Source organism: Siphateles boraxobius, unplaced genomic scaffold (assembly GCF_051911475.1).
Source record: "Siphateles boraxobius isolate OS27281-9 unplaced genomic scaffold, OSU_SipBor_1 12, whole genome shotgun sequence".
In the NCBI taxonomy this organism is placed as follows: Eukaryota; Metazoa; Chordata; class Actinopteri; order Cypriniformes; family Leuciscidae; genus Siphateles; species Siphateles boraxobius.
This window is the reverse complement of record NW_027508722.1, coordinates 18,632,828-18,653,985: the sequence shown is the minus strand read 5'-3', so window position 1 is coordinate 18,653,985 and position 21,158 is coordinate 18,632,828. Positions and strand designations below refer to the sequence as shown.

Below are 21,158 nucleotides of genomic sequence, written 5' to 3'. Positions count from 1 at the left end.
AGCGCCGTTGACAATAAGGAGATATCTCTCTCTCTCTCTCTCTCTCTTGGGGGGGAATTGAGTGCTTGACAGTCATATATAGTCTTTAAATATTCTTCCTTTTTAGTTTTACAGCCACTAGCTTCGCTATGTGCACTCGTTTTGCACATTTGCTGATCTGCACCCTGTCCACTCTTTTTCAGAAGTGAATTATCTTTTCAGAATTAAATTCTTTGTTTGTTGCAGTCAACTCCACTATATAATAGGTCGGTTGTGATAACTTTTTTCTTGCAACTCGTCATGTCTAAGTGGACGAGTATCAGAAGGGATTTTCTTCTGCTATTTTTGATCATATTTGTGTTTTTGTTCTCTATGCTGCCCTACAAAGGCAAAGTGCAGTAACTACGCCAACACTGAAACTGAGAAAAATGGCTTCAAAGTTTTCATACAGGCCAGCCAAACATGTTGTAGGTACAATAGTGTTGATACTTTTATGTAATACCTTTACAGGAAGGAAAATGTTATACATAAAAAAAGACCATTGATATGACCTTTGACCCCAAAAATGTAGATACTGCAAAAGAAGTTAATTGATTTTATGTTTTGTTTTTGGATGTTTATAGGTTGAGTGTTGAAAATGGTTGGTAGTAACCTTCATCCAGTGTATTCAAGAATAGTATTTTGTCATAATGTCCCTGTCACATCAGTCTTAAATGATTAAATTGAAATGAAACTAGTGTAACTGACCGTTTCTTATTGTTTCAATATTTGGGCTCTAAAATAAAGTTAAAATAATTGTAAAATATTTTTAAAAAATAAAGACACAAAGACGGCACTGCACGTCTCACTTAATTTAACCACAGACAACACTGACAACGGGCAGAAAATACAACGCTTTTTCCACTTCCCTTTTCCCGTCAAAATAAAAGCTCTATGTTTACAACTTCCTCTTAAGCTTCAACTGAGAGATTACCCAATAAAATACATTACAATAGCGTAAGAAATGAAGACAACAAGAAACAAAACCGTTATGACAGCGTTTCCAGAATGTGGATAGATGCTAACGTTACTGCCTTCAAGGGGAGCAGGTAAGCTAAAATGGTTTATATGCTAGCGGCTTGCTAGCTAGTAACGGCAATTTATTGATTCAGGTGTTATTTGCCAGGTTAGGTGTTCACATTTTACCATGTTCCTTACCACTGTCTGGATACTTGCGTTTTAAGGCTAGAGACACCATACTTTTTTTCTTTGGGATTGTGCCATGTTTTTCTGGGTTCACTTAATGCGGTTTGCCTTGGTACTAGCTACCGCGTCAAAGCCGGTTAAACAAAGGCAGAGAGCAGTAGCTTCACTTACTGCGGTTTGCCTTGGTATAGCTAGGATTTTGTAGTTACTGCAAATTTGACATAGTGATTTCTCTGAAACGGGATACAGTTGAAGGAGATTTTGTCACAAGACGTAGGAGATGTTACAAAGCCCATTTCCAAAAAGCTAAACTCATTTTTGACCAAATATGTAGGCCTAGTTGCTGCGCTTTGGCTTTGTACGGCAGTAGCTATGTTCTGGGTATGTTCGGGGGTTATGTTTGATGTAGGATTATTTTGTCTTACTTGGCATTTAAATTTGTCTCTTACACATGCTAACATGATTGAGCTTAAAAAAGCATTGTTTTTTTTCTTTTATACCCAATTTAGATCTACTTCTAGTTCTACTTTGCAGTTCCATGAATAAGGTACCTGTTAATTCTAAGGGGGGAGGGGTTGGACACAACATTAGTATCATTACATGGAACGTACGTGGGATGGGTGGCCAAATTAAACGCTCTAGAGTTTTTTCTCATCTAAAATCATTGTCCTCTCATATTATGTTTCTTCAGGAGACACATTTGCGTACATGTGATCACGCCAGAGACTGCGTAAACAATGGGTTGGTAAAGTATTTCATTCTAGTTTTAATAGCAAATCCAGAGGTACTGCAATTCTGATACATAAAAGAATCATGTTTCTAGCAGAGCAAGTACTTTCAGATCCTGAAGGCCGCTTTGTAATCGTCAGTGGTATTCTTTTTCAAATTCCAGTACTGTTAGTAAACGTATATGCCCCAAATTGGGATAACCCTACTTTTATGTCTATGCTTTTATCAAAAATCCCAAATCTCGACACTCATCACTTTATTTTTTGAGGGGACATTTAACTGTTATCGATAATAATCTTGATAAATCTGCGACTAAATCTTCTTCTCTTTCCGCTATATCCAGGTCTTTAATTTCGCTAACAAATCAAATAGGCTGCATAGATCCCTGGCGCTTTTCTCATCCCACTGACAAGGTATTTTCTTTCTTCTCTAGTGTGCACCATGTTTACTCTCGGATTGATTATTTCTTACTTGATAAAGCCCTGCTTTCTTCTGTTCTTCTTCTGTATCTTCAGATTACTCCGCCATTGTTATTTCTGATCATGCCCCGCATGTGTTAGATATCTCCTTTTTGCCCGCTTTTCAGAGCCGACCTCAGTGGAAATTCGATGTAGGGCTTCTTGCCAGAACTGACTTCTGTGAATTTCTTTCCAAAAATATAGACTTTTTCATTGAGACCAACAAAACGGAATCCGTGTCTGCTTTTTCCTTTAGTGCTCACTTAGCCAAGACAAGAAAATCTCAGCAACAAGAGCTTATCCGTTCAATTTTAGAGGTTGATGAACAGCATTCAAGCGATCCCAAATCTGATCTTAAGTTAAAACGTCCAAGGTTACAAACTGAATTTGAATTGCTTTCAACAAATAAAGCCGAATATTTGATTAAAAGAACTAGAGCAAACATGGGGATAGAGCAGGCCGTCTTCTTGCTTCCCAGCTTAAACATCAGTCAGCATCACGCTATATCACGCAGATTTATGATAACCATTCTAATGAGCTCGTTACTGACCCACAAAAAATGAACTCTGTCTTTTCCTCCTTTTACTCCAGTCTTTATACTTCTCAACCTCCTTCTGATGCTTCCTTAATGGAGTCTTTTCTACATAATTTAAGTATACCTACTATTAATACATTAACAGAGGAGATATTAGATGTACCTCTCAGGCTAGATGAAATTACCACCTGCATTGTTCTCAGTGTAACAAGGCTCCAGGGCCTGATGGCTTCCCCGTAGATTTTTATAAGAAATTCTCAGCGCAGTTAGCCCCCTTATTGTTTGATATGTATAAGGAGTCATTCGAGCAGGGTGTTCTCCCGGCCTCATTAAATCAAGAATCTATCACTCTTTTATTAAAAAAAAATAAAGACCCAACCTTATGTAGTAGCTATAGACCTATTAGTTTATTGAATGCTGACATTAAAATTCTAGCAAAGGTGCTGACAAAGCGCGTAGATGCATGTCTTCCTGATATTATTTCTGAGGATCAGACCGGGTTTATTAGGGGACGTCAGATGTCATCTAATATCCGGCGATTGCTAAATATACTTTTTAGTCCTTCTCTGTCTAAGAGAGCGGAAGAGCAATGGTCTGAGACCCTTGCTAGAGTTAATTCTACTTCTGTATGTGCTCGGCTAAGTCTCATTCAGCTAAAAGTCTTTCATTGAATTCATCTTACCAAAGCTAAACTTCATAAATTGTTTCCAGAAACCGAGGACCCCTGTACCAGATGCTTCCTTTTCTGCTTCTCTTATTGCTAGAAGTTGCGTTGTGTTGCATTGGAAGTGTCCAACCCCCCCCACCCCCCTCCAACTACCTCTTGGTTAAAGGATCTGATGTCATTCCTTTCACTGGTGTTGTGGCAAAAATTCTGTTAAACATCATCACTGCGTAAGAGACACTCAGAGTCAAATTAATAAAAAGATAAGTATTTATTCTTGCAAGAATAGGTTCAGTCTAGTACACAGAAGTTACGCTGTGCAAGAGAGTGACACAACAGGAAGATGTGAGACAGCCTTTATACTCTTTTCAAGGTTCTTCCTCACCCGCTGTACCTTTCACCCACCCAGCTAAGGTCCTTACTGCTGTTCAGTTTCTACTTAAAGACACAAACTGGTACTGAAATAAGCTGGCCAAAACTGACCGTCAGAGGTCCTGTCCCATATGTTCCTGAAACGTCACACACAAGCACGTACACACACATACTTTTATACATTGACTAGGTTCTTTCTCTTATGATACCTGTTTGGGATCAATAACTATTAAAACTTATACTACAATTCCCCCCTTTTTATCATTCAGATTACCCAATCATAATAATAAAAATAATAGAACAAATTTTAAGTCATATCATCACACTTATACTCTTCATCATTGGTTACCATTACACATCTTGAAACCCACATGGCATTTCAACAGGCTAAGAAATACAAAGAAATAAAAGTAGAAAAAATTCCTCATTTCGACCCCTCTCCTTGTACGTCATCACATAGCGGATAACCACAGCTTTTAACCTTCTGTTCATATCAAAAACATTCATAGAAAGAAAGAAAAAGAAAAGAAAACGATACAATTTAACACATGCCACAGTAGCTCCCACTACTTGTATCATCATGTTTTTGTTCATCCAATTGAACAGACTCCCAGCTTTAACCAGTCTCTGTACTGAGCTGGAAACACACATTATAATGCATGGTAAACATAACAATATTGATAATCCTATCGCTGAAATTTGTAGTACAGTTTTGCAACCAGTACCCACCAAAGATTAACCAATCTTATCCATTTACCATCAATCCACGCCCATTTCCATATATCCCCTCCATTTTCCTAACCATAATTTCCTAACTTTTAATTCGATTCAGGCATTGGTTTTACTTAGTAAGCTCTATTTAACACCATATTTAATAAAATCTATCCAGAAAAGGTTTTATATTTTTTATCCATTCTTTTAAACAATGTAGTTGTTCAAATTAACTCAAATATTTCCATTACGGACCATATTTTGCAGTTTTTAAATCATCCTTTTAGTACTTTTACAATTTTACAACTCATATTAGCAGTCATTATCTGTAATTTTACCTCAACCTTTATTCATCAATTCACATCAAATTACTATTATAGATCTTTTCTTCAAAAGGATTCACTTTAAGACTTCAATCTTTTGACCTTGTTTTTATCTCTTGTTCTTTCTCAGACGAAAATGTTAATATCATCATATTAAACACTGATCTACTTTCAAGCCCGCATTAACACCAGAAATGTATATCACTTTATTACACTTTGATTTTTACACCTTCTCGGTGGGCATTTAAAGTTAAGGGCTAAATGGTCCTGCTGACCACACTTAAAAACACTCTCTGTCATCTTCAACTTACTGCACATCACTGAAGCAGTGTGTCCCATTCAGGAATGCAAACAGAGCCACTGATAAGCAGTTCTCTGTATTCTTTTACAGTCCACCAGTGGCAGATTCAATCCCAATAGCCGAATCATAATCTTTATCATTATTATTGGCAGAACAGTAATTCTCGTAAGCTGCATCGAAATGCTCAAAATATTCTAAGTTGTTTTCACAAAGTTTTCGTTTAACTTTAGTCATACTTGTCCAGGGAAATTATCCTGACCCATAATTTCATTTATAAAATAGACAATATCTTTTGTTTCAATGACTTAATATCAACAAAATATCCGACATTATACATTATTGATTTCTAGAATCTTTTGGTCAAAGTTGTCTTTACATTTTACAGAACAAGTACATATTTAACATCCGGAAACCGGGCTGAATAAGCAAACCCTGTTGCTGTACTCCCAGCATAGCTGGACCTTTTAGGTTCAAAGCACAATGGTTATCAAACTAAAACTAAACCTAATTTCAATCATTATTTTACCATTAAAATATAGAATTGTTCCCCATTTTGCTTAATGAAACATTCCTTTTCTTTATATCATATTAATCCCCTTTGATCATACTCAATGCCTTATTTTTATTCTGAAACTCATTTTTCATACCATTTAAACAGTTAATTTGACTTCCATAAACTCTGTCAGACATATTATTTTCATCACATATAGTTTTCTACTATATTTCTTCCATCTTTCCCTACATGCCAGTTCCTTCTGCATCCTCTGTTCTTCATGCTAATTCTTTCTTTTCTCTACATGCCAGTTCCTTCATTATCTAACCAGTACATGATTGTTTGCTTACAATCCCACTACACATATCTCACACACCAACCTTTTTGTTTTTCAACTTCCCTCTTCCATCAAGTCTCTCACTTACAGTTCCCTCTATTTCACACAGACAGCTTTATCGCTGCTTGCTACTTCAATCCTTATCATATAAATTTAATTTCTCAGACATCTAATGTCATGCATCCATTTACTGGATGAAGAAGTTAAACCTTTATTTCTCCTGGCAGTTCGACTTTTTTATCTGCCTATTCACACATGTTGAATGCAGCCATAACAACCTTTTTGTTTCTCACTTCCCTGTTCAACTGATTCCTGCACTACTTTTAATCTCGTAGCCCTCAATGTTCCCTCACCTTGGAAAATCATGATATTAGGTTAAACTTTTCAATACCCTGCATGCGTTTTCTCCCCGTAATTCTTTCAGCATTTGAGAGAAAACAGGTATATCAAATTTTGGCAAGCTTATTTGAGATTTCCCCATACTGGCTGTTTTCTGTTCTCCGTGGATTTTGTTCGACGCTCGTCTAGTAATCTGTCAGACGTCTCCGACAGATCCGATTCTTAACCTAAAATCGGACAGGGTTCGTTAATTATGGTTCACCCAAAATCAGTTTTTCAGTTAGCCTTAATTAACTTTTGGTGTGGCGAAACCTATTGACCTGTTTAAAGGTCCAAATTTCCCACTTTTGCGAGAGCTCAACCCTCAGTCATAAACTTTTTGACTCAGCCTCAGTTTAAAAAATCTCTTGACCCGTTTAAGGGTCTCAATTTCTTGGTCGAGGACCTCTTGCCTCAGGTTATGCCTTAAATCTCTTGATCTCGCACCATAGAAAACAGTCTCAGCCAGTATAGTTTACTCACTCTTATGCCAAAAGGAAAATATTTTAGCCCAAAAGAAAATATTTTAGCCGTCTCTTACCAGAGATGTTTTGGGTTGCCACGGGTTCGCTTTCATTCAATTCCAGTGGAGTTTCTCCTGGCCCTGATAGCGGTCGGCCCCTCTCTCTAAAGCTTACGAGGTAGAGCTGGAACTGCTCAGTCCAGGATGATCAATCACCGTCCGCTCTCAGGTCCAGAAGGCACTTCCAAGGAATCCCACTGTTCTGACACCAAATTGGTGTGGCAAAAATTCCGTTAAACATCATCACTGCGTAAGAGACACTCAGAGTCAAATTAATAAAAAGATAAGTATTTATTCTTGCAAGAATAGGTTCAGTCTAGTACACAGAAGTTACGCTTTGCAAGAGAGTGACACAACAGGAAGATATGAGACAGCCTTTATACTCTTTTCAAAGTTCTTCCTCACCCGCTGTACCTTTCACCCACCCAGCTAAGGTCCTTACTGCTGTTCAGTTTCTACTTAAAGACACAAACTGTTACTGAAATAAGCTGGCCAAAACTGACCGTCCCTAAGGTCAGAGGTCCTGTCCCATATGTTCCTGAAACGTCACACACAAGCACGTACACACACATACTTTTATACATTGACTAGGTTCTTTCTCTTATGGTACCTGTTTGGGATCAATGACTATTAAAATTTCTACTACACTGGAAAAGTTGAAATACTCGACTCAAGGCTCAACTGATACATTTTATAAAATATGGAATCCTATTTTAAATCTTTACGACTCTGTATCCTCCCTAGATTCTGACTAAATAATATCATGGGTGTGCAAGGTTTTCTTTGTTTTTATTTTCTCCTTCATCCACGTTAACAAGCGTATGTGTACGTATATGTTTTTGTATATATGTGTATGCATATTTTCATACTATCCTCAATTAAGGGTTTTTTTTCTTTTCTTTTTTTCTTTTCTTCTTCACCTAGGTATGTTTTAATGCAATTTATAACATATAATTACTGGGTTTTTTTTGTTTTTTTTCAAGTACAATTGTAGAGACTGCTGATATTTTCTAATCCTCTTGGGTGGAGGGAGGGGTTTGGGATGGTGGTTACTCTGTTGTTGCTGTGGTTCTTTTTCTTTTCTCATTTAGTTATATGTTGGAAGGGAATGTGTAAAAGATAAAAGTGCAGACAATGTTTTCTCTTTAATGCTTGTCTCTGTAATGATTTAATGCACACGTTTTTGTCTGTACAATAAAAATTGTTATTAAAAAAAAGCATTACCCAGTGGTCAGTCCATATGTGTAACTCCATATGTTACCTCCCTGCGGGAGGTTGTGGCCCCTGTAGTGTCCCTTTCCATTTGGCATAGCTATGCTTTCCAAGTGTTATCCAATAGTTTCACTCTATGGGTAAGTAGGAACAGCGATCGAGTGATCGATATTCTTTCCGCCCCAACAGGTGCGGGGGGATTAGACAGCTTGCACGGGGTGCTGGAAGGCACAGCGGTTGTGGCGTTTTTCTTAGGGATCCCAATACGTCAGTCATTGACATAACGATATACGTGACTGATAGATAACGCCCCGTAACCACTATCCCTGTGTCCACCGCTGAGCAACCGGGCACTGGCTCAGCTCTTCAGCGAGAACTTAATGAGTAAATCCCGCACGCTTCCTTATACCCACAGCGTGGAGAGTGGTTTGCGATGCAAATCTCACCTGCCAGTCACCAGTGTCCTGCTGTCAACGTCAACAGTGCGCACGTTCCGATCAGCTGTTGAAAGCGTGACTCGCTGACAACATGTCTGACTGCGAAACTTCTGATGATGAAACCAATTTTAGCACAATGTCAGACGGAACAGATGAGGATGAAAGTATTTTTAGCACAACGCCAAAGGGATACCTTTATAAACCGGAGTATACCGAGTATACTGATCGGAATGTGCGCACTGTTGACGTTGACAGCAGCGCGGATTGATAGAAATGGAAAGAAAATAGTGGCGATTAAAACTGAGGTATGAATTTTGACCGGCGTGTTTTTTGTGTGTTAAATTAATCAAGCTTTGAAACGCAAATAATTTTTTCACGTAAAAACGCACAGTTTTGAGGCCCCGGAAACTAACCGGGAGTAGGCCTACTTTCTTGAAAAACTTCCAGCGGCCAGAACTCTGACTACAGAGTGGATCAGTGTGTATGCACTATAGTGCTGGTAAGGATTCCATACAACTTCATGTCTTAAATGGGTGAACTAACCCTTTAATAAAACTGCAGGCAACAGGTTTATTTGCACTAAACACATATTTGCTTTCTTTCGTCATATTCTGGGCTCATTGGCTTTTCTGTAGCCTACAAGGCTATGCTTATGGTGTTGTTAACTGAGTTTGATAATATCATTTATTACTTTTAATATCAGTCCATCACACACAGGTTTCGTGACATCATCACAAATATCAGAAGTCCTATTTCATTGGCTAGGCGCCAACCAATAAAATGGCTCCTTTGAACACCCCCGCTCCCGCCCCCCTTCCTCTCTCGCCGCCACTGAGTTGCAAGTGCACAAGTTAGTTTTGCATCTAATATATTGCGAAAAGAGTAGCAAAAGTCAAGGCGTGAAATTTGAACTTACAGTGTCAGATTTGAGAAGTTGCAAGTGCCAATTTGAGGCTGTACTGTGAATTTGAATGTTAGAAGAAGTGCAAATTTGTATTACAAGTTTGTGTCTGACCTTGTATCTTTGTGAATGGCATTTTACACATTTGTGACTACTTGTCTGCAGCTTCAAATTCAGAATACAGGTTTGTGACTATTCTCTGCAAGTGCAAATCTCAGCGTTCAAGTTCAGATTTTTATTTTACAGGTTTTCACATCGGAGCTGTGAGTGTAAATGTTCTTGTACAAGTATGAATATTTATTGTACAAGTTCTCAAATTCACATCTACGTGCTCTCGAGTTTTGCTACTAATTTACCTTCATTTTATGTGGGGAAATAGGATGTGGTTAATATTCTGAGAAGACGTTAACACACATCAGAGTAGTTCTGTGAAAATGTGGTTGTGCACTGCAAGGCTGGTGCCAGGAAGTCAGGGCTAATAGAATATAAGCAAAAGGCTTTCCTGAGAATTAACATTTTTCCGAGATGCACCACACAGTGCAGCTCACCCCTCACTTTTATTGTCTCATCATTTCCCCCTGCTCCCCCTCTTCTCCTCCTCACCTAAAACTCTCTAAAAACCTATGCAATGTTAAATGTGTACAATATCAATAAGTAACTAATTATACATGTTTGGTATCATTTCAAATATTTCAGTGCGACTGGTACAAAGGTCTCATTCCCAAAGAAGTAAAACAAAAGGTAAAAACGTTCTTGAGAGTTTAGAGATAAATGAAAGCTTTAGAATAAGTTCTGCCAGCAAGACTCAATCGTTACGTCACTTATTACCTTCATATCTAACCATGATGCTCTAATACTTGCAGTATAAAAGATCGGTACTTACACATGTCTGAGTTCGCAGATGCTGACGCAAACAATTACCCCCATCCTCCCCACCACCACCAGGATGGTCCCTTACCCTCCATCCTCCAAAAATAACGTTTACATTTATCAACCGATTTCAGTGGTTTGTAGTACGTGGTGTACAAGAAATAGAATATGAAATATCAATTACAGAATATAGACAATAAAAAATAATACATTATATGTGACTAGTGAATAATACAATAATTTAACAGCTTAACTATAATAGATTGATAATCACAAGTGGTATAATATTATAATAATAATAATAACAAATACAATGTAATATCAATTGCAGAATAATATAGACAATAATAAAAATAGTAAATGAAATAGTGACTAGTACCTACCCGAAACGAGTAGCCTACTTATCATAAAAGTCGGTTTTAAGAAAATATAGATGAATATTTAGTTTTCAGGAAATTTACTTTATGATATAAGCTAAAAGTGGCCAACTAACGTTACTATTACTAATTATATAATGACCAAATTTACAACCAGAAACAAATGTTCTGTCTTGCTTGTGAAAGGTTCCCCAAATGGCATCACCACATAACTACGCTTTGATGTAAATGAAAACATTTTCCTTTCAAAACCTTTAATTATTGTTGTTGCTTTAAATGCTGGCAAGATAACTGACCTGTATTTCAGAAATATTACAGTACAAATATAAATAAACCACTTCACCAAATTACACCCAAAACCTATTTTCATAGAACAGAAGATTGGAAACACAGGTAAAATCTGAATATTTATTGAATGACACACATGAATTTAGCAGGTGAGTCTCTGGACTGCAGATCGTGATGATGATACTGGCATATTTGATGCCTGATGTATCAAGTCTTAGCTTTTGCAGGTAGTCAAGAGAATCGGCTTTGCTGGAGGACTGAAGACAGAAAAAGACAAAGGATGGGACAGTACAGTGTGATGCACAGGTAAGTTATCCGGGTAATCAGGTTGAAGTTCAGTGTTGAACGACGGGACCAGACCCTGATGAGTGTGTGAAGCTGATGAAGGTGATAGATGGCTGGTGTTGCCAGGATTGATTATAGGAAATGTAGTGGGCTGAGGTGACTGGTCTGGTGACTGAGAATTGTGACACCTATAGCTGGTTGTTGAAAAAATCCACACAAATATAATGCTCTTACATGCAAGTTTGTTTGGTCAAAAATCATCTGTAAATAGTCTAAACAACTAATCATCATGTATCACTAATTTATTTCGAACAGACAGAGAGAATCAGCTTACAGTTTATCAGCAGGAAAGATAATAAGAATATCATTAAAGGGAAACAAAATTATAAAACTGAGCAGTTAAAGAGAAAACATTTTAACCAAAAATGCTTTTACAGGCACTTTTAATATACAGGTCCTTCTCAAAAAATTAGCATATTGTGATAAAGTTCATTATTTTCCATAATGTAATGATAAAAATTAAACTTTCATATATTTTAGATTCATTGCACACCAACTGAAATATTTCAGGTATTTTGTTGTTTTAATATTGATGATTTTGGCATACAGCTCATGAAAACCCAAAATTCCTATCTCAAAAAATTTGCATATTTCATCCGACCAATAAAATAAGTGTTTTTTATACAAAAAAAGTCAACCTTCAAATAATTATGTTCAGTTATGCACTCAATACTTGGTCGGGAATCCTTTTGCAGAAATCACTGCTTCACTGCAGCGTGGCATGGAGGCAATCAGCCTGTGGCACTTCTGAGGTGTTATGGAGGCCCAGGATGCTTCGATAGCGGCCTTAAGCTCATCCAGAGTGTTGGGTCTTGCGTCTCTCAACTTTCTCTTCACAATATCCCACAGATTCTCTGGGGTTCAGATCAGGAGAGTTGGCAGGCCAATTGAGCACAGTAATACCATGGTCAGTAAACCATTTACCAGTGGTTTTGGCACTGTGAGCAGGTGCCAGGTCGTGCTGAAAAATTAAATCTTCATCTCCATAAAGCTTTTCAGCAGATGGAAGCATGAAGTGCTCCAAAATCTCCTGATAGCTAGCTGCATTGACCCTGCCCTTGATAAAACACAGTGGACCAACACCAGCAGCTGACATGGCACCCGAGACCATCACTGACTGTGGGTACTTGACACTGGACTTCAGGCATTTTGGCATTTCCTTCTCCCCAGTCTTCCTCCAGACTCTGGCACCTTGATTTCCGAATGACATGCAAAATTTGCTTTCATCCGCTTCTGCCGCTGTTTCTGGTTCAAAAGTGGCTTGACCTGGGGTATGCGGCACCTGTAGCCCATTTCCTGCACACGCCTGTGCACGGTGGCTCTGGATGTTTCTACTCCAGACTCAGTCCACTGCTTCCGCAGGTCCCCCAAGGTCTGGAATCGGTCCTTCTCCACAATCTTCCTCAGGGTCCGGTCACCTCTTCTTATTGTGCAGCGTTTTTTGCCACACTTTTTCCTTCCCACAGACTTCCCACTGAAGTGCCTTGATACAGCACTCTGGGAACAGCATATTTGTTTAGAAATTTCTTTCTGTGTCTTACCCTCTTGCTTGAGGGTGTCAATGATGGCCTTCTGGACAGCAGTCAGGTCGGAAGTCTTACCCATGATTGCGGTTTTGAGTAATGAAACAGGCTGGGAGTTTTTAAAAGCCTCAGGAATCTTTTACAGAGTTAATTAGTTGATTCAGATGATTAGGTTAATAGCTCGTCTAGAGACCCTTTTCATGATATGCACATTTTTTGAGATAGGAATTTGGGGTTTTCATGAGCTCTATGCCAAAAACATCAGTATTAAAACAATAAAAGACCTGAAATATTTCAGTTGGTGTGCAATGAATCTAAAATATATGAAAGTTTTTTTTTTATCATTACACTATGGAAAATAATGAACTTTATCACAATATGCAAATTTTTTGAGAAGGACCTGTATATGACATATATGATGTTTAAAAAGTATGTTATGTTTAGGTGGAGAGAGCAAAAAGGGAAGAGAGAAAAAAAGTCAGGAAGCAGTGAGCATGAACGTGTTTCCTGAACATTTTCAGAAGTAATCATACCACCATCTCAGACAACCCCTGAATAGACAGCACAGAGAGGACAGGTACGAGACTTTTACTTCTATTGTTACTCTGATACAACTCAGTCTTTAAGAAATAGATTAGTGTTTTTTTTAATGTTTAATACGTATTTTATATGTTGTTAAATATTTTTAAATTAAATATATATATATACACACACAAAAGTTTCACTGCAGTATGATAATCTTTTGGTTTTTATATGAATTGCAACAAATTTGAATATTTTCTCTATTTTCCATCCAGCCTTGATTCTAGTAATCAATTCCTTGTCTTTTTAATGACTCTAGCAAAACTCTACTCTTTTAAATTACTTTTTTTTTCTTCAAACTACACCTCTACCAAAAATACAATATATAAAATACATATCTTAATGGAACATAACGCTAAAAATAAAATTTTTAATACTTTTATATTGTTTCATTGCGTATGGCAAACTTATGCAATGACAATTTTCAGCACTTTCAGTTCCCTCTAGTTGTACTCTACTATTCCCCCTTTTTTACCATAAAATTACCCAACATTTTCTTTTTTTCTTTTTAAACAAAAATGTAGGTTTACAACCTGTCACAGCTTTCCTTTTTTTTTTTTAAGTTGACGAAATTGCAAAGTGTTTTCGAGAAACTTTTTGATTATTTCTGCCCTCAGCAAATAGGGGATTTCAATGTTTACTTTTACTCGAATGAGTTTTATTTCTCTGTTGATGTAGCCTTCCCTACATTTGCAGTTCCCCTAGTTCCCCTTTGCAGTGGTTATACGAAAATGTAGGATTCAGTTTCTGTAGTCTGACTTCTCGCTCTCTATCCCTCTTTTTTTTCTCTACTGACATTTTCCCAAAAGAAAGGAGAGACATATAGACAAGATAGCGTGAGAGACGAGTGAATCTCGTGCCCACTGTTTTACTTGCATGTCTTCCTTCTCTGAAGAACATCATGAAGAACATCACAGCATCCACAGACGACTATGGGGTGAGTGATAGTTGGTATCAAAAACTAGCAAGTAATTAAGAAAATAACAAAATATTAAAGTCTTTTGCTCTGTTATACAGTACACAGATTATGACTACGGAAACAGTTCCAATTATGGAGACGATGTCCATGGTGATGCAGCCCCCTGCAGTCTGAAGGAAACATGGGAGTTTCTTGGTCGCTTTGCCCCTATAGCTTACATCCTAGTCTTTATCCTGGCGCTAGTTGGTAACGTTCTAGTGCTGTGTGTGATCCGCCGCTATCGGCAGTCTCGACACAGTCCCTGCTCCTTCTCACTGACAGACACCTTCCTGCTCCATTTGGCCATCTCTGACCTCCTTCTGGCTGTCACGTTGCCATTTTTCGCGGCCGAGTGGATCAATGGGTGGGTGTTTGGCTTGTTCATGTGTAAATTAACTGGAACGGTGTTCTCACTGAATGTCTATTGTGGCGTGCTATTCCTGGCCTGCATCAGCTTTGACCGATACTTGGCTATCGTACATGCCATCAATATCAGCTGGAGACGCAAGACCTGCCACGCTCAGCTGGCCTGCGCCATCATCTGGGTCGTCTGCTTTGGATTGGCCATGGTGGACATGCTCTACCGTGAAGTGGCGGAAATACACGGAATGGATAGGTGGATGTGCCTGATAGTGTATTCACAAGAGAGCTTCAGGCAATGGCAGATTGGCATGCAGCTGGTTAGCTTGATTCTTGGATTCATAATTCCCCTACTGGTCATGCTGTATTGCTACCTTCGCATTTTCAAAGCACTGTGTCACGCCTCGCGCAGGCAAAAACGGCGCTCTCTGAGGCTCATCGTCTCATTGGTTATTGTGTTTGTGGTCAGTTGGGCACCTTATAATGCCCTGCGGCTTACCGATAGCCTGCAGACGCTCGGGGTCATTACCAAAAGCTGTGGGCTGAACAAAGTGCTCGATGTGGGCGTTCTGGTGACTGAAAGCCTGGGGTTGGCACATTGTGCTTTAAATCCACTACTCTACGGCCTTGTGGGGGTAAAGTTCCGCCGTGAGCTCGCCCATATGTGCAAGGCTGCTTTAGGACCCCAGGGCTGCCTCGGATTAGCAGGATGGGCAAACGGTCGGGGGTCAACCATCCGCAGGCCTACTGGATCATTCAGCTCAGTTGAGAGTGAGAATACCTCATACTTCTCTGTCATGGCCTAAAAAGAGAACAAATGACATTAACAAGAGAAGAAGTGATGGTTGTTTTTATTTTGAATTGGAAAGCAACCACGATTTCAGTTTGTATAGTCTGAGTGATATATAAACCAAACCTTTCCATGTTCTAATTTTTAAAAGCATGGCATTATCTACATCAGCACAATTATTTTAACATCCATTTGATTGAAGAGACTTTGTCATCATAAGAGAATTCAACCAGGCGCTCAGGTGAAGTATATCCGTGATAGGTGCTCTTGGGATAGGGAAGGGTCCAATGAAATAAGATGCAGGTCCCAGGCACTCAAAAAATGGATAAGGAGGAGAAGGAGAAGGTAAAAAAGCCTTTATTTAAATATGGCTTATTTCATAATAAAAAAGTCACAAGCCAACATGTTTCGACCCACAAATGGACTTCTTCAGGGCAAAGTAACGTATGTATGTATGTATCAATTTAACAAAAAAAATTGTAAAATGCTGTTGATTTTGTTGAATCAGCAATTCTGCTTTTTTGTGTTGTAAAAAGGACAGTGAATCATACCGAGTCGTCTGGGATTAGCGTTACAAAAAAGGAACCGAAAACATGTTTTCAGACTCCACATCCTCTTTCTTTATTTTTCTTTTTTTATACATACTCTTAACAAGTAATACTGTAACATCAAATTTAGCTTTGTTAATCTTTTAATTCATCTGTTTTTTGAGATTTAAGTAGATGGACATGACAGGATATCTTCTCATGTATTTTTCGTAAAACATTTTTATTGGTATTTTTGCACTGTGCTGCCTCCTCTGATAAAGTGTAGGTTCCATTAAAATTGTAATAAAGATTTGTGTGACTCACTTCCTTTATTATTCTTGTTCAGCTGTAGATTGGGAGGATTTTAAACTCTGAAGATGTATTTTATTCTGAGAATGACTGCAGCCACAAAGGAAACAGAGCAATAGGTGTGATTTTTCAATACAAATTACCACATTTAGAGAGCATTGTGTAAGTGTTTATATTTACTACCAGTACAATTTTCCAAATTAAATAAAAGTAAATTTTTGACATGAAAACATTTATTTATATATATATATATATATATATATATATAGAGAGAGAGAGAGAGAGAGAGAGAGAGAGGGAGAGAGAGAGAGAGAGAGAAAATATGAGTATGAGTTAGCTAAGAGGAAGTCTAGAGATTCATTAGCACCGCGGCTGAGGGCAGTTGTATCTGCTGAGTAACAGCTGTGAAGATTTAAAAGTTTCCTTCGATGGCTGTTTGTTAATGTCAGTTGGTTATGCTAACCAGCCAAACTCTGACCCAATATAGCAAGTAGCATAACTCATTGTCATCGCAGTGACATAAATATTTTTTTATTGTTTTGCTGAGTGAGTATTGCTGAGTTTCACCATTAAATTAATAAAGACAATAGTTTAGTAACTTCTACTGTATGAATATGAGATGAAATGACCCAAAAACCTTCTGTATTTTTTGAGATGTTACCTTGTCAGCTGTCTGTAAATATTCATTTATGTAGGCCTATATATGTAACCATTTTTGCATATTGTATTGTGTCATTCTTATGTGCACTAACCTCTGTTGCTATATTATACAATGGAGGGGAAATATGAATTGAAGTTTATGAATATTGTTTTTTATTGAACTCATTTGATATTTTTTTATCTTTTTATTGTCAATAATCTCCAATGCTCCAAAAATAATAATAGAGCTATACACACTCTTTTTCAAAGAAAAATAGTTACTATGCTATATACTGGAACGACTCGGTTACTAACGTAACCTCGGTTCCCTGAGAGGAGGGAACGAGTATTGCGTAAGTAGCTTACGCTATGGGAAAACTCCTTTTCTCGAGAATATTGAAGTCTTTATGTAAAACGCATTGCAGCTGCACAGCTGACAGCAATGAACGAAGGAAGCTCGGTCATTGGCTGTGCTGCGGCAACTTGCTCGAACCAATGACGGGGCGACTCTGAATGCGCGACCAATGAGAGCGCTTCCCGCCAAGATGGGCGTGGCCAAGAGCTATTTATTGGGCGCCCCATCTTGAGAGTTCTTTAGGTTAAAACGACTGAAGCGAACTAACCAAGCACAAGCACGGCAGCTTACGCAATACTCGTTCCCTCCTCTCAGGGAACCGAGGTTACGTTAGTAACCTAGAGTCGTTCCCTTTCGAGAGGTCTCTCCTATTGCGTAAGTAGCTTACGCTATGGGAACACCATGCAAAACGCTGTGCGTGCTGAACTTCGCCTTATGATAGCCAGAGGCAGGTGCCTGAGCTGAAAAGCAAAGTTATCATCCAACTAGCCGGCAGAGGCGAGCTTTATATGTGGGAAAAATACAGAGCGGCTAGAAGGCGCTCAGTGTGACACAAGCACATACATAATCTAGATACAAACTCGTAGTTCAACTAGTATCATGCTGATAGTACATTGGAATGCAATGTCGGGACCTGTAGGTTGTAGAACCTGATAAATGTGGACGGTGAGGCCCAGCCTGCCGCCGCACAAATATCCTCGATCGGTATCCCGCTCGACCATGCCCAGGAAGAAGCCACACTCGTGGTGGAGTGTGCTTTGACTCCCCAGGGGCATTGAAGTCCCTTAGCTTCATAAGCCAGCGCTATAGCCTCAACTATCCAGTGAGAGATTCTCTGCTTTGAAACGGCGGAACCTTTCGTACGGCCGCCAAAGCATACAAACAGTTGTTCTGTCTGTCTGAATAGGGCAGAACGCTCCAAATACACTCTGAGAGCCCTAACGGGGCAGAGTAGATTAGCGTCGTGTTCGTCTGCTGGAGACGATAGCGCAGTTAGGGAGATAACCTGTGCTCTGAAGGGAGTGGTGAGCACTTTAGGAATATACCCATGTTTCGGTCTAAGGACGACCCTGCAGTCGTTAGGTCCGAATTCTAGGCAGGCAGCGCTTGTCGAAAGCGCGTGCAGGTCGCCCACTCTCTTGACCGAGGCGAGTGCCAGCAAGAGCGCAGTCTTGAGCGAGAGCTGTTTAAGGTGCACGGTTCGGAGTGTTTCGAACGGGGGCCCTTTAAGAGCGTCTAGGACAGTAGCTAGGTCCCAGATCGGCACTGAGGGGGGGCGTGAAGGGTTCATCCTCCTAGCGCCCCTTAGGAAACGAATAATTAGGTCGTTTCTTCCCAATGGACGTTCCATTACAGGGTTGTGTGACGCTGTGATGGCCGCCACATATACTTTGAGCGTGGAGGGGGTGCGGCCCGCCTCCAGAAGCCCTTGTAGAAAAGCGAGTACGTTCGTAATCTCGCATGTCTCAGGGTTCAGGCCCTTGGCATTACACCAGTCACTGAACACTTTCCATTTCTGGGCATATAAGCGTCTCGTGCAGGGCGCCCGTGCCTCAGCGATGGTTTTTAGCGCTCCGCTCTTGAGGTTCCTGGGAACCCGTTGAGGGGCCATGCATGAAGGGCCCACAGATCGGGGCGGGGATGAAATATCATCCCGCTGGCCTGACTGAGGAGGTCTGGCCTCAGTGGAATCGGCCGTGGTGCAGATTGCATTTGCATCAGATCTGGAAGCCATGTTTGGTTCTTCCAGAGTGGGGCTATCAGAAGCACTGCGTTTTTCTCCTCTCTGACCCGACTGATGACCTGTGGCAGCATCGGGATCGGGGGAAAGGCATATAAGGGGCGGCTCGGCCAGCTCTGGGCGAGCGCGTCCGTGCTCTTCGTGAAGAAAAGAGAGCAGTGCGCGTTCTCCTTGGAGGCGAAGAGGTCGATCTCCGCTTTGCCAAAGGTTTTCCATAACCATTGAATCGTCAGCGGGTTGAGAGCCCATTCTCCTGGGAGAATCTTGTCTCTGGATAGCATGTCTGCCCCCTGGTTCAGGGCGCCTGGCACATGCGCTGCTCTCAGCGAGCGCAAGTTGTGCTGGGACCATAAAATGAGTCTCCTGGCCATTGAATGCATGGGGCTCGACCTGAGTCCACCCTGGCGATTTATGTACGACACTACCGTCATGTTGTCCGTTCGGACCAGGACGTGTTCGTTTTTTAGATGTGGAAGCAGGGCTCTGAGAGCCAAAGCGACCGCTTTCATCTCCAGACAGTTTATGTGTAGGCGCTTCTCCGGGTTTGACCAAAAGCCGGAGACAGGCCTACCCTCGTAAAGGGCCCCCCAACCTATTTTGGAGGCATCTGTCGTTATCATCTTTCTCCTTGTGTTCACACCCAGACTCGCGCCTGACTGGTACCAGTTGGCGGCTTTCCAGTGCGCCAGGGCTTTTATACAGCCGTGGTTCGCTCTGATTAGAAAATGGCCCGAACGCCACGCGTGAGTAGGGACGCGGCTCTTGAGCCAGCGTTGGAGAGGGCGCATATGCAACAATCCTAGCTGGAGTACGGCCGATGCTGAGGCCATGAGACCGAGCATCCTCTGAAACCGCTTGACGGGGGCGCGCGCGCCCGCCCTGAATGATGTTGCAAGGCGCCGGATGGTGAGCGCGCGCTCTGATGAGAGACGCACTGTCATTTGCATCGAGTCTAGAACTATTCCCAGGAAAGAAATCCTCTAGCTGGGAGATAGTATGCTTTTTGCAAAATTGATTCTTAGACCCAGGCATTCTAAATGGCTGATAATCCAAGATCTGTGTGTTATTAACTGACTCTCTGATTGTGCTAGGACCAGCCAATCGTCGAGATAATTCAGTATTCGCACTCCCCTTCGTCTCAAGGGGGAAAGTGCTGCGTCTATACATTTCGTGAATGTAGGGGGAGCCAGGGACAGGCCGAACGGAAGTACTGTGTACTGGTAAGACTGTCCCTCGAAAGCGAATCTCAGAAACGGCCTGTGATGAGGCGCTATTGGAATGTGAAAGTAAGCATCTTTCAGATCCACTGAGAGAAACCAATCTCCTGGGCGTACTTGCGCGAGGATATGCTTGGTTGTTAACATTCTGAACGCGGGAATCATTAGTGCTTTGTTCAGGTGTCTGAGATCTAGGATGGGGCGGAGACCACCATCCTTTTTCGGGACGAGAAAATAGCGGCTGTAAAAACCTGCCTCGCTCATAGAGGGGGGAACAGTTTCCACAGCGCCCTTTTCTATTAGTTTGCGCACCTCGGTGCGTAGAACCTGTGAACACTCCTTTCTCACTTTCGTCACGACCACAGTCGTAAAACGTGGTGGTCTGTGAGCGAACTGGAGCGAGTATCCGTTCTTTACTATATTCAATACCCATTTCGGCATATCTGGAATGTTTTCCCATGCCGCTGCGTGTACAGATATGGGCTGAATACAGGCTAGGGGCGGGCCGCTGTGACGTAGGGACCCGGCCAGCGAATCGCCTGAGCTCGTAGCTCTCAGAGGCGCGGGCGCGCGCTGAGCAGCTGAGTGAATGGGCGCGTGTGTGCTTACAACAGCGCGCGCTATGTCTGTAAAACTCGCAGCCTGAGCTGGGGTTGTGTTTGACACTGTAAGGACAGTGTTTATAAGTGGGGGTCCATAAACAGTGGTAGGCACACGCGTCACTTTTATAATGTTTCCC

General features: G+C 40.6%; 1 protein-coding gene across 1 annotated transcript in view; it reads left to right on the top strand.

Moving 5' to 3' along the window:
- cxcr3.2 (chemokine (C-X-C motif) receptor 3, tandem duplicate 2) overlaps window positions 1-16,468 on the top strand; it is a 51,310-nt gene extending 34,842 nt beyond the window's left edge. Inside the window, exons 3-6 of the mRNA XM_077209859.1 lie at window positions 11,292-11,379; window positions 13,386-13,518; window positions 14,333-14,460; window positions 14,541-16,468. Coding sequence (XP_077065974.1) covers window positions 14,425-14,460; window positions 14,541-15,647 — 1,143 coding nt within the window. The 5' untranslated portion in view covers window positions 11,292-11,379; window positions 13,386-13,518; window positions 14,333-14,424 and the 3' untranslated portion in view covers window positions 15,648-16,468. The remainder of the gene's footprint in view (window positions 1-11,291; window positions 11,380-13,385; window positions 13,519-14,332; window positions 14,461-14,540) is intronic.
- The last annotated feature ends 4,690 nt before the right edge of the window (window positions 16,469-21,158 follow it).